General features: G+C 62.6%; 1 protein-coding gene across 2 annotated transcripts; it reads left to right on the top strand.

Moving 5' to 3' along the window:
• The first annotated feature begins 47 nt into the window (after positions 1-47).
• SIPA1 (signal-induced proliferation-associated 1) lies at positions 48-12,324 on the top strand. 2 transcript variants are annotated; one of them, XM_060158651.1, is made up of 16 exons: positions 523-674; positions 3,013-3,781; positions 4,428-4,555; positions 4,641-4,817; positions 6,941-7,115; positions 7,841-7,944; positions 8,183-8,340; positions 8,426-9,035; positions 9,350-9,624; positions 10,554-10,772; positions 10,891-11,002; positions 11,098-11,206; positions 11,298-11,399; positions 11,487-11,541; positions 11,752-11,830; positions 11,921-12,324. In XM_060158651.1, the coding sequence occupies exons 2-16, from the start codon at positions 3,109-3,111 to the stop codon at positions 12,065-12,067; spliced, it is 3,123 nt and encodes a 1,040-aa protein (XP_060014634.1). In that variant the 5' UTR covers positions 523-674; positions 3,013-3,108; the 3' UTR covers positions 12,068-12,324. The 2 variants fall into 2 exon arrangements, with proteins under 2 accessions (XP_060014636.1, XP_060014634.1); XM_060158653.1 differs by lacking the exon at positions 11,298-11,399 and having other exon boundaries at positions 48-674.
• The last annotated feature ends 676 nt before the right edge of the window (positions 12,325-13,000 follow it).

The raw sequence follows: 13,000 nt of genomic DNA, 5'->3' as shown, positions 1-13,000 counted from the left end.
ACCAGGGTGGGGTTCAAGTAGGACTGGATCCTCTTTCTCACAAGCCTGTTGCCTTTTCTATCCTTGATCTGAGGTTTGCAGTTGTTCCGTTTCTCACACCCAAGTGTTCAAAGACTTCTAGCTCCAGTGGCAGGTTCCTACAATTGTTAGCCTTGACCTTGGCCAAAGCCTTTCTCTGAACCTCAGTTTCTCCAGTTATAAGTAAGAGATGATACCTGTCTAAGGTGTTCTAAGAATACACGAGAGCGTGTGTAGGGCAGGGCCCAGTGCTTAGGAGCAGAGTGCTTGTAAATAGCGGCACTTCCTGAGCACTTGCTCTGTTCCGGGATGGAGCTGAGCACTAGTTGTCCCGGTCTAGCCCTCCCAGTTGGTTTGGAAGGCAGGTACATTTGTTCCTGTTTCTCAGCCAAGGACTGGAGGCCCGACAGTTTACTGGGCTGGGCCGGGCCTGTCGTGGGGCAGCCGTTCAGACTGCCCGCCGCCAGGCTTCCAGTCCCCGCCCGGCTTCCAGTCCCCGCCCGCTGCGCTTCCCGCCGACGGAGACTCCCGGGCCGGCCCCGCCCCCTCGCTGCAGTTCCGCCCCCGGCATAGCCCCGCCCCCAGGCGGAGCCGGCGCCCGGAGCTGTAGCGGGAGAGGAGGCAGCTGGACCCCATCGCGGGAGGAGGCGGCAGAGGTACCGGCGGGAGAGGGGGGAGCGGAGGCACCGCGGTCGGGCGGAACAGGGAAGAAAGTGGCCTGGCGTGGGCCCGGGTGGTGTGTGGGTGGGAGGGGTCCTCGCCGCGTTCGCCGTCTGCACGCTCCCAACCTCCCGTTGGGCTCCAATCTCAAGTCAGCACGTCCAGTCCCCTGCCTCTGGCCGGTGCTGCCCCCTACCTCCTTTGCGGGACGGCCTGGCCCGCCCGGTGTGCGGGTGAGCGGATGCGGTGCCTCCCGACTCCTCTCAGCGGCACTGGCGACTGCCCTTCTGCCTGTCGGCTGTGTGCTCCCCTTATTCTGGGTCTCCCCTTCTCCCTGGGCGGCCTCCAACCCAGCCTTTGCACACCGCCCCCTGGTCCCGGGCCTGGCCTGGGAGGAAACATCTGTCGCGCCCCCTGGCAGCAGAAACGGGGTCATGACCTCCAGATGTGCTGGGAAGTATCCAGCGCCTCCTCCTGGGGCAGCCAGGCCTTCCGGATCTGTGGGAGCGGGCCGGCCCCCTCCTCCCCAGTGACACAGGCCGTGAGGAATGTCCCGGCCTCAATGGACCTTGTGTGAAGCTGCCGGGTGGGGGGCAGAGCCCAAGAACATCCCCCAAGGCAGGCCAGAGCCCGGCACTGGGCCAGAGCAAGAGGCAGCCCATGGGCTGTGCACGCACAGATACACAGAGCTCAACCCACACGGAGCAGGGGTCTGCGCAGACCCCTTCCCTCATGTCCCCTGTCACCCCCATCACACACACTTCACACACACCACAGCCAAGGCCCTGGAGCTTGGCACATGGAGCCAGGGCCTGCATCTGACACCACACACTTAACACAAGGCCAGCTTCGCTCGCTTCACCTTCCTTTCGGTCTTCCAGCAGTGTTGGGAGGGGACAGGGATAGTTAACCCCATTTTAGAGGTGAAAGAACAGAGACTCAGGGTCAGTGTCACGAACTTGTCCCAGGAGAAGCCAAGGGAGGAGGCACTCTGAGCCTTACTGGGTCCTGGAGCTTTAGCTGAGGGGTGCAGAGCCTCTGCTCCCATCCCCTCCTCGCCCAGCCCTACACAGTGTCACCGGATGATGCACAAAGACTCACCAGCAGGTGCCTGCACCCCTAGTGGGTCACCCACATCCCTGTCCCAGCCACCCACTCCATCCTGGGTTCACCTGAGGGTGACTCCCCCTCACGTTCTCATACCACCCTTTGCACCTGCCCCTGGTCTCGACACATTTTTCACACTTAAGCTGGTCCCTGGGGCCTTGGGTGTCTCACTCTTACATCCTGTGAGACCTCGAGCCTTAGCCCAACCCCCCACCTGCCCCACACCTACTCACACAGTGTTAGGAGTGGGGAGGTACAGCACTGTTTAGGCCCTGGAGATTGGCAGGCCCAGGTTCAAATCCTAGCTGATATGGAATTGCTTCAGTCAAGAGCATCCCCTTATCTGGACCTCAGTTTGTTTGTCATATGGGGTTCAGATTCTCCTCTCAGCATCAGTGGGGCCAGGTAGGCAGAAGTCCCCATGGGTCCCAGTTCCAGCAAAGGGGCCTGGTCAGCATGACTCCCTCCCGTACCCCCAGGTATGGCTACAGAGGCCTGCAAGAGGGTGAGCCCAGGCCTGTCCTTCAGGTTAGGTTGACTTAGGTCCCATGACTGAGCTAATGTGATCCCAGCACCTTCCTCAGGATGTGGGGCCGGGCAGGGGACTGGGCCCAGAGTTGGGGCCACTTCCCGTGCTGAAGGAAGTGCTCTTGCTGTTCCTGCTGCCCCGCCAGTGCCCCCTGGGAACCCCTGTGTCCTTGAGGTACTGAGGCCGTGAGGGCCAGGGCATTGAGACCCAGCCTCTGGGTGCTCAGCTCCTCTGGGATCCTGGAGGAAGTGGGAGGAGCAGGGAGGAAGGTCTCTGGGGACAGGACGTCCTCCCTTTGTCAAGTGGACAGGACCCAGACACCAGTAGCCCCATGGGTTTTCCGTCGGAGCGGAGACAAATCATCTGTCCGGTTGGGCCAGGTCTTGGTGGGGACTCTCACTCTGGGCCCAGACCAAAGCCAAGGTGTGTGAGTGGGGACTGGGGAGCCCTGGCAGTCCCAGGGCCGCCCAGGCTCCAAGACCCTCAGGGCCAAGGCCCCGACAGCCCTGCCCAGCACTAAGCTGGAGGAGGGGGCTGGAAACTTCAGCCCCAGGCAGACGAGGAAGTGGCCAGGAAAGCGGAAGCGGCTTTGATGGTCGTGGAGGGGGCCGGAAGTCAACCCGCATGGTGGACCAGGCTGGGGGCCCGGGTTCCTGTTTTCTCCCCAGGCTCCTCTGAGCAGACCCCTCCTCCCTCAGGGCAGGAACCGGGCTGCCGGCTGGGCACCAACCACCCGTGCCTGCCAATGCGGCCCGGCACCCGGAGAGCCAAGTCCCCAGGTCCGAGGCACGCCCATGTGGGCCGGCGGCGTGGGGAGTCCTCGGCGGGGCCCAGCCCCTGAGCCCACCGATGACCTCTTCGCCCGCAAGCTGCGCCAGCCGGCGCGGCCCCCGCTGACGCCACACACCTTCGAGCCCAGGCCAGCCCGCGGCCCGCTCCTGCGCAGCGGCAGCGATGCGGGCGAGGCCCGGCCCCCGACACCGGCCAGCCCTCGCGCCCGCGCCCACAGCCACGAGGAGACCGGCCGCCCCCCCGCGCCCCCCGCCCGCTTCTTCTCCGACCCGCTGGCGCTGCTGGGGCTGCCGGTCGAGGAGCCGGAGCCCGAGTTCCCGCCCGTGCCCGAGCCCCGCTGGTTCGCCCACTATGACGTGCAGAGCCTGCTCTTTGACTGGGCTCCGAGGCCCCGGGGGACGGGGGGCCACGCAGAGGCGGGCTCTGGGACCCCCGCCTCGTCTCAGGACCAGACTGCCCGCTCCGACCTGCTGCTTGAGGCGCCTGGCTTCGTGAGTGAGCTCGGGGGTGAGGGCGAGCTGGGACTGGGTGGACTGGTGTCTCCACCTGTGCCCCCCTCACTGCCCAACGCGGCCGTGTCCGTCCTGGAGGAACCACAGAACCGAACCTCGGCCTACAGCCTGGAGCATGCAGACCTGGGCGCTGGCTACTACCGCAAGTACTTCTACGGCAAAGGTGAGGGGAGGGCCGCTGGGGAGGGGCCAAGGTCCCTGTCACCTGTGGTGAGCTGTCCTTTCCCTGTCAAGTCCCTGGCCACGTGAAGGGTCAGGCTCTGTCTCTGGGCCGAGGCTGCCCAGCTTTACCCACCTCCCTAAGACCAAGCCCAGCCTCCACCCAGCCAGGCATGCTCCGCTGCCCCCATCTGGTTCATCCTTTTGCTCCTCCCGGCTGGGGAGAGATTTCCTATGGACATTTCTGTGAGGTGAAAACTGAACCCCTGCACCCGGCAACCTTGTTCTCATCAGTGCCCACAAGGGAGGGCCCCAGACATCCTGGGGAAGAATATGGGCATGGTGGGCGAGGCCATGCAGGATCTAGGTTTTGGAGCAGGCAGGCATGGCCCCCCTGGGTCTGGGGCAAGATATATCATCGGTGAGGCTGCAGAAGGGGTGAGGCCTAGGGCCAAGGGTATAGGTGCCGACAGGAGTCAGGATCTGGGTTGGTAGAACGTGGGCAGGGCTGACGAGGGGACTGGACTTAATCTAGGATCTGAACTAGTGTTGTGGTGGGACCTGGAGCGGGGACTTTGGTGGACGTGGTCGAGCGAGGGTGGGACTGCTCAGGGGGGTGGATCTGGTCACCCACCGCCTGCTTCCCCCAGAACACCAGAACTTCTTCGGACTGGACGAGGTGCTGGGCCCGGTGGCAGTGAGCCTGCGGCGGGAGGAGAAGGAGAGCAGCGGAGGGGGCACTCTGCACAGCTACCGCATCATCGTGCGGACCACGCAGGTAGGCCGAGGTCATGGGAATTAGACCGTGGATTGCCTTCTGAACGGCCTGCACGTATCCTGAGCGCCCCTTATCCCCTCCTTAGCTCCGGACCCTCCGTGGCACCATCTCGGAGGACGCGCTGCCGCCAGGGCCCCCGAGAGGCCTGTCCCCAAGGAAGCTTCTAGAGCACGTGGCATCGCGGCTGAGCCCGACCTGCCTGCGCCTGGGCTCAGCTTCACCGAAGGTGCCCCGCACGCTGCTTACGCTGGACGAGCAAGTGGTAAGTGGGTGGGACAGCCCTGCCCTACAGCTAGACCTGGTCTGAACCCAGCCTGCCCAGCTCCTAGCCACCTAGCCTTGATCCTGATCCTGGACTGGACGGGGACCCCAGGAGAGCTGCCTTTTCAAAAGGAGGGCATCAGAGGTCATCTGGAGACTTGCCTCTCAAAGTAAGGTCTGTAGACCAGCAACGTCCGTAGCTTGTTAGAAATGCAGATTCTCGGGCTCCACCCCAGACCTACTGAATCTCAGAGCCCACACTTTAAGAAGATCCCAAGGTAATTCCTATGTACATTTCAGCTGAGGAGCGCTGATCTGACTGCCACCCCCTCTTCCTGCAAGTCCCTCTCCTTCCCTGTCAGTTTTCCCTGCAACGCCCTGCTTGGTCTCCTGCCAGTCTGGGGTGCTCACTCCTTCCTGGGGCTGCCCATTCCACTGTGGGACCACTCAAGCCCGCTGAAGGTCCTTCCCTACCCTGTGCTGAAAGCTGCCTGTGGGCCCCGATTCTCCTCCTCTGTCATTCAGTCTGTTAGTCATTCAACAAACATTTCCTCATACCTTGGTACCAGGCCCCAGACTGGATGTTGGAGACCTGTCTAGACCAGATGCTGTCCTTGAGTAGCTCACAGACAGGTGTGGGAGAGAGACTGCAGAGAATCATGGATAATGATGGAGCAGGATAACAGGGACAGGGCAATGTTGAGGGCTCTATGGGGCACCAAGGTAGCGCTGACAGCCCTTCCTTGGTTCAGCATCATGGAGGAAATGCAAGAGCCCAAACCAGGAAGAGCAGGCATTTTCCGGACAGAAGGAACAACTTGGGTGAAGCTTAGAGACTAAAAACTGTCACGTCAGGGTCCTGTGGGCAGTTCAGCATGACTGGAGTAGGACTTGGGGGGAAGGGGTGGGAAAGGCTGGCCTTTGGTCCTGAGGGCACCGTGGAGCTGTGGAAGATCTGAGAGGTTGAGCAGCCCTCTGGCTGCAGTGTGGGGGCTAGACTGGAGGCCAGGCTGAAGGCTGTCGCAGTGATCCCAGCCAGATGTGGTGGTGACGATGGCAGAGGTGAAGAGGAGGTGACAGTCCAGGGACAGAGTGGATAGCCTTCGTGGCCGACTGGAACGGTGGGGGTGTTGTGAGATTGCCCTGCTTCTCGGCCGCTGGGAGCGGTAGTTTATGGAGGCAGGGACCCTGGAGGACGAGTGGTGTGGGGGGGGGAGTCATAGTGAGGAGGTGAGGTGCCAGGGGCTGGAAGGACATCTGGGCAGCTGCAGCTCGGGAGAGGGGTCTGGGCTGGAGGCAGAGTTGGGGGTATCATTCCGTGGAGATGGCTGCTGTGGCCACTGAAGGTGAAGGGCGTGGCTGGGGAAGAGGCCCAGACATGAGAGGGTGAGGTCCCTGGGGTCTCAGGCAGAGTGAAGTTCCAGTTGTCCCAAGTGCCAACTAAGGTGAGAGGGTGCCAGGATGAGGCCGTGCCCGTGGCCGTAAGAGGGGCTTGGGGTTTAGGAGCTGGGGTGGAAGTGGGGCTGTAGTGTGAGGAGGGATGAAATGAAAGTGGGGACTGTGGGTGTAGACGCGCTTAGCAGGAAGACGGGAGGCCAGAGCTGGAGGGGCCCTGGGCTTGTTTGCATGGTGGCAGAGCGCCCTGAGCTGTGCACAGTTAACCCCAGATGCAAAGGAGCCACAGGAGCCGGGGGCAGAGAGTAAGCAGAGGTGGTGCAGGGCTCCAGGCCTCCAGAGGCTGGGCTCAGGGTGCCTGGCATTTGAGGGAGGGGAGGACAGGCTGGCCTTGAGATAAGGAGGATGACAATGTGGCCATTAATTGGGATCGAGCGCACTCTGTGCAGGGTCCTTTCCGTGAATCACGTCCTCTGTGGTCATATGACAACCAGCCCCCTCCCGGTTCCTTCTCACCTTGATCTCCTCTGCCCTCCTGAGCGCTGGGAGCAGGAGAGACAGAACCCACTTGATAAGCAAGGACACAGAAGTGGCTTAGAGAGGGCAGAGCTCAGGCCACACACGGAGGCAGTTCTGCCCCCAGGCCAGTGTCCCGGTCCATTCCCCAAGGCCCAGGGGTGCTGCTGGGCGACTGAGGCCTGTGCCTTCTGCCTGTGCCCTCCCCCGCAGCTGAGCTTCCAGCGCAAGGTGGGCATCCTGTACTGCCGGGCGGGCCAGGGCTCGGAGGAGGAGATGTACAACAACCAGGACGCAGGACCCTCCTTCATGCAGTTCCTCACCCTGCTGGGTGACGTGGTGCGGCTCAAAGGCTTTGAGAGCTACAGGGCCCAGCTGGACACCAAAAGTGAGGCCCAGGGGGCCCGGGGTGGGGGCAGACCCACGCTGAGGGGCAGGCTGCCTTGGTGAAAACCAGCTGCCTGCTCGCTTTTCTGTCCCATCTTGTCCTGGGTCTGGGGCCGGGGGTGGAGAGTTCTTTGGGTAGGCTGAGGACGTGGGTCTGGGGCTGCAAAGGCCAAGCCATGGCTGGGAGGAGGGGCTGGGACTATCCCCCAAGGCCCCGGTGCCCTACTGTCTGAGCGGGGTCAAGGGGGTTTGTAGGTACCACCCTCGCCATCAAACACACATATTCCACCAGCCCAGACTCTGCCTCCCTGGTTGGAAAGGTCCCAGGGTCCCTGGAAGATGTTTTTATCCAGCACCTCCTGCCTGCCTTCCACTCTCTCAGCTGCTCCACACATGCTGGTGCCTGGGCCAACATCTGTCTTCTCCTGGGACATCCGCCCCCGACTCCCTGTTAGCAGGCCATCTCTCATTTCTGTCTTCATTCTATCTCAGCATCCCCCCATCCCAATCCCAGGCTGGAGGCTGGATTCTGTGGGGGGAGGGGAAGGGGAGCAGCCAAGGCTGAGGCCCTTGGAGCTCATGGCCTGGACCTTGGCTGGTGGCGGAAAGGGGTTGTCCACCTGCTGGCTGGGGGTACAGAGGCTCCAGACTGCAAGCAGGATGGCAGGTTCAAGCCATCCAGATTCCCCTTGCTCTCCCTCGGTGTCCCCAATTAACTGGCCACAGCGGATTCCACGGGCACGCACTCCCTCTACACCACGTACCAGGACCATGAGATCATGTTCCACGTGTCCACGATGCTGCCTTACACCCCCAATAACCAGCAGCAGGTGTGAGGGGGCCCTGGGGATGGGGGCTGGCTATGGGCTTCTGGGGACCATGGAGGGGTGCTTTGTGGGTGGCAGTGTTTGAACCTTGGTCTGAACTCTGCTGACCCCTAACTACGCTCCAGGCTAGTGTCCCTCCCCAAAGACAAACACCCCAGGCCTTCACCAGGGGCAGGTGGGGGGAGCCACTGGTGCCCAGGCTCTTAGGTCTCACTCACATCCCCCACCTTCTAACCCCCAGCTCCTGCGGAAGCGCCACATTGGCAACAACATTGTGACCATCGTGTTCCAGGAACCCGGCAGCAAGCCCTTCTGCCCCACCACCATACGCTCGCACTTCCAGCACGTATTCCTAGTCGTGCGGGCCCACGCGCCCTGCACTCCGCACACCTCCTACAGGTGGGCGCCCGGAGTTCCAGTTCTGCCAAGGGTAGGTCTTCCTGGGCCCTCCCTTTGCCCCTGACTACCGCCTCCTTCCCCATAGGGTGGCTGTGAGCCGCACCCAGGACACTCCGGCCTTTGGGCCAGCTCTGCCCCCTGGCGGAGGCCCCTTTGCGGCCAACGCCGACTTCCGGGCCCTCCTGTTGGCCAAGGCGCTCAATGGCGAGCAGGCGGCGGGCCACGCACGCCAGTTCCACGCCATGGCCACGCGCACGCGCCAGCAGTATCTGCAGGACCTGGCCACCAACGAGGTGACCACCACGTCGCTGGACTCGGCTTCCCGTTTCGGCCTGCCTTCCCTGGGTGGGAGGCGGCGGGCGTCCCCCCGGGGCCCGGGCGCTGAGCTGCAGGCGGCAGGGGCGCTGGTGTGGGGCGTACGCGCGGCGCCCGGGGCGCGGGGCGCGACCGGAGCCGAGGAGGGCGGCCCTGACGGCGCAGAGGTGCCATGCCTGCTGGGCATCTCGGCCGAGGCGCTGGTGCTGGTGGCGCCGCGCGACGGCCGTGTAGTCTTCAACTGCGCCTGTCGCGACGTGCTGGCCTGGACCTTCTCCGAGCAGCAGCTCGACCTGTACCATGGCCGCGGGGAGGCGATCATGCTGCGGTTCGACGGGCCCCCCGGCCAAGCCGTTGGCGAGGTCGTGACGCGCCTGCAGGTGAGGCGCGGGAGTAAGGTTGGGGTGCAAGGTCCTTGCGCGCGCGCGCAGCGGGGAAGGAGCCTGCTTTGGAACCCCTCGTTCCCGCCACCTCTCCTGCGAAAGGGGAAGTCGGGGTGGTGGGGCACACCGGGAGCCTCGCAGGGATGGAACTGGGGGTCCCCAGGCCCTCTTTTGCGGGGTGGGTGGCTAATACCCTCCTTGGGCGTGTAGAAGGGCCCATGTGACCTGGGACGGTCCCCGGGGCTGGCGCTGGGGCGGCCCCTCCTCCGTTAGCCCCCGCTCACTCCCCGCCCCGCCCCGCTCCGCCCCAGCTGGTGAGCCGCGGCTGCGAGACCCGCGAGCTGGCGCTGCCCCGCGACGGCCAAGGCCGCCTGGGCTTCGAGGTGGACGCCGAGGGCTTCGTCACGCACGTGGAGCGCTTCACGTTCGCGGAGACGACGGGGCTGCGGCCCGGGGCGCGCCTGCTGCGCGTGTGCGGCCAGACGCTGCCCAGTCTCGGCCCCGAGGCCGCTGCCCAGCTGCTGCGCTCGGCGCCCAAGGTCTGCGTCACCGTCCTGACCCCCGACGAGAGCGGCCGGCCCCGCAGGTCAGGACGTTGGGACGCAGGGAGGTGGGAGGACCGGGCAGCTGGCCACCACCTAGCCCGTGCCTCCCGTGTGGCCATTAGCGACAGGAACCTCGCGGGGAGGCCTTTCCTTCTTGAGAGAATCCCGCGTCTCTTAATCTCTCTGAACTGCACTATCTTTATGGGTAGAATGAAGACTATTAAGCTCGCGTCTTCACCGCCCAAAAGATCCAAGAGCAGCCCCCGCTGTATTTCTCACAGACACCCAATACACACTATTGGTTACTTACTGCATTAAACCAGGGATATGCGGACTCTTTATGTAAAGAGCCAGAGAGTAAATATTTCAGGTTTTCTGGGCTATCTGGTCTCTGCTGCAGCCACTCGGCTCCATCACGGGAGCACAAGAGCATCCAGAGGTGACATTTAAATGATGACTATGGCCTCGTGCCATGAAAACGAGTTATGGACCCTGCAACGTGAATTTTATGTGACTTTCACATGTCATAAAATATTCTTTTTATTTCTTTCAACTGTTTAAGACTGTAAAAGCCAACCTTAGCTTTCAGTACAAAAACAGGCACATCTGCTAAGAAAGAAAAGACAAAGGCAGAGGCTGGATTTGCCCCCAGGCAGTACTTTTTGGATCTCGATGCTAAGTGGTTTTCCCACGTTATTTAAATCCTCACAGCAAACTAGGAGATCAGTACTATTATCCCCATTTCACAGATGGAGAAATTGACATTCAGCGTCATTTGCTTAGGATTCACAAGGGCAGCACTGCGATGTGAACTGAGGTCTGGACAAATGGCCAGTAGCCAGGCAAATATTTTTCAGTGTTGTCAGAGTTTGGAGAGCTCTCTTCCTCCTGGAAGCGAGCCTTGGGCACAGCTGGGAGTGGGGCTGGTGATGCTGGTGTTCCTGCCTGACCTACTCCTTCCTCCCCCCAGGAGCTTTTCGGAGCTGTACATGCTGTCTCTGCAGGAGCCCAGCCGGCGGGGGGCTCCCGAGCCAGTGCAGGATGAGGCCCCAGCAGTGGCCCTACTGGCCACCACGAAGCAGCTGCTGCAAGTGTGCCTGAAAGATGGCAGTGGTCCTCCAGGGCCCGGGGACCTGGCCGAGGAGAGAACCGAGTTCCTGCACAGCCAGAACCCTCCATCACCCTGCAGGTACGCCCGCTCGGCCTTCCCTCTCTTCTAGCCCACGAGGCTGGACGGGAAGGCCTCTGCAAGCAGGGTCCACGGGTGGGGGCAGCTTGCAGTGCTGAGCCGTCCCTGCTCTCCCCAGCTCCCTGTCCGACGAGGCCCCAGTCCTGCCCAACACCACCCCGGACCTCCTCCTTGCCACCACAGCCAAGCCGGCAGCACCCAGTGCTGGCAGGGAGACACCCCCCACCCAGGTGAGCAGAAGCAACTCTCTGGAGCCCAACCAGCAGGGGTGGGCACCGTGGTGATGGTGGGCATCACTGCATCTATACCCACTTCTGCCCCCCAGGACGGGCCAGGCAGCCCCAGTGGCTGTGAGGACAGGGGTGACCCAGCCCCGGAACTGAGGGCCTCCTTCTTGCCACGAACCTTGTCTCTGAGGAACTCCATCAGCAAAAGTGAGTCTGGAGCAAGGTGGGGGTCTAGGAGCGGGGCAGGAGGAGGCCTGGCCTGCGCTTCCCTAGCTGAGCCCAGCTCCGGTGCCCACAGTCATGTCAGAGGCGGGCAGCGAGACCCTGGAAGATGAGTGGCAGTCCATCTCAGAGATCGCCTCCACCTGCAACACCATCCTGGAGTCGCTCTCCCGGGAGGGTGAGGCCACCAGGGCGCTGCGGGCGGAGCCAGGGTGGGGCTTTCTCCCTTTACCTCCCTGCCCAGACGGTCCCTCTGTCCCCACAGGGCCACCCATCCCAGAGAGCAGAGATGCCAAGGGAACTCCAAAATCTGACGCTGAGTAAGCCTCACATCCGATCTACCCCTTCACCCCATGCCCAGTGTTCGTGCCCACCCATTGGAATGAAGCTCTGTCCCAGGGCTCTGCTGTAATGTACACCCCAGTCAGAAGACAGGGGGTGGGCTCCTCTCAGGCGGGTGGGTCTGGGAACCAGCCCATGGTGCCGCACCCTGCCCTGGTCTCACTGAGTTCTGAATCCCATGTTCTCAGGCCAGAACCCGGGAGCCTGTCTGAGAAGGTCTCTCACCTGGAGTCCATGCTCAGGAAGCTGCAGGATGACCTGCAGAAGGTGACACGGTGGCTGCGGGTCATGGGGAGTCACAGGGCTGGCCACGCTGGCTGGCCACGCTGACTCCCGCCTCGCTCCACCTCCCCCCAGGAGAAGGCAGACAGGGCGGCCCTGGAGGAGGAGGTGCGGAGCCTGCGACACAACAACCGGCGGCTGCAGGCCGAGTCCGAGAGCGCGGCCACCCGCCTGCTCCTGGCCTCCAAGCAGCTGGGCTCCCCCACCAGCGACCTGGCCTGAAGCTGTCGGGTCCAGCCTCAGCCTGGCTGCGGACCTGCTGGAACTGCCCGGTCGCTCGCTCGGGGCACCTGGGCCATACCAGGCCCTGGGCCCTCCTCAGGGACTATCCCTGCGCGAGGCGCATCTTAGCACTGCCCCCGCTCCCCGGCCCATTATTTGGTGGCATTTTGGTGGCGAAGTTGCCCCTCTACCCCATCCCCGTTTGTAAATATTCTGTGGAGAAAAGGGGACTTCAGGGAATAAAGAAGCCACCGTTATTTGTGTCCACACAGGTGTTCATGACGTGATGGGGGAAGGGGCTTTGCCCCTCAGGCCCCGGCCAAGCTCCCGGGACAGTGGCTCAGAGTTGGGCTGGCACAAACTGAGGGGTTCTCCGAGGCTAGGCCACCCTTGGCTTCTGTCCCACAAACATTGGTTTGGTCTGTTGGGAAGCAGGTGGCCACACCCTGTACCTATTCTGCTTAATCGTTGGAGCCAGGCCCCTGCCCTAGAACCAGACCTGCGGGGCTGAGATCAGAGGCAGAGCCCCTCTGGGCGGGAGAGGAAAGGCGCTTAGGGGCCAAGGGGCACCTGCCCATGCCCTCTTTAAAGGCCCTGTCCCCAGTACAGGCCCCGCTCTCCTCTCTGTAGACACTGAGCCCCCAAGCCTGGCACTCCCTCAGTCACCTGGCCAGATCTGGCAGGCCCCAATTCCAGAGGTAGTAGCTTCTCTGCCTTAGTTGCCCGAGAGGTGTTTCCATGTCCCAGAGGAAATCAGCCCTTGACCCACTTCTCTCCTCACCAGCCCATGACCCCTTGTTCCTCAGCAGGCTGGGCCCTTTCCTGTGAGTGGCATCAGCAGGTCCAAACTTGAATCGTGTCTAAACTGTTTTCTGGATCTGAGGCCCAGACAGGGCACTGACTTGCGCAGCATCACATGCCTAGTTCAGCCCT

The sequence above is a fragment of the Lagenorhynchus albirostris genome, chromosome 9, assembly GCF_949774975.1.
Source record: "Lagenorhynchus albirostris chromosome 9, mLagAlb1.1, whole genome shotgun sequence".
NCBI lineage: Eukaryota > Metazoa > Chordata > Mammalia > Artiodactyla > Delphinidae > Lagenorhynchus > Lagenorhynchus albirostris.
The sequence above is the reverse complement of the archived record's forward strand: the minus strand, read 5'-3'. Positions and strand labels throughout refer to the sequence as shown.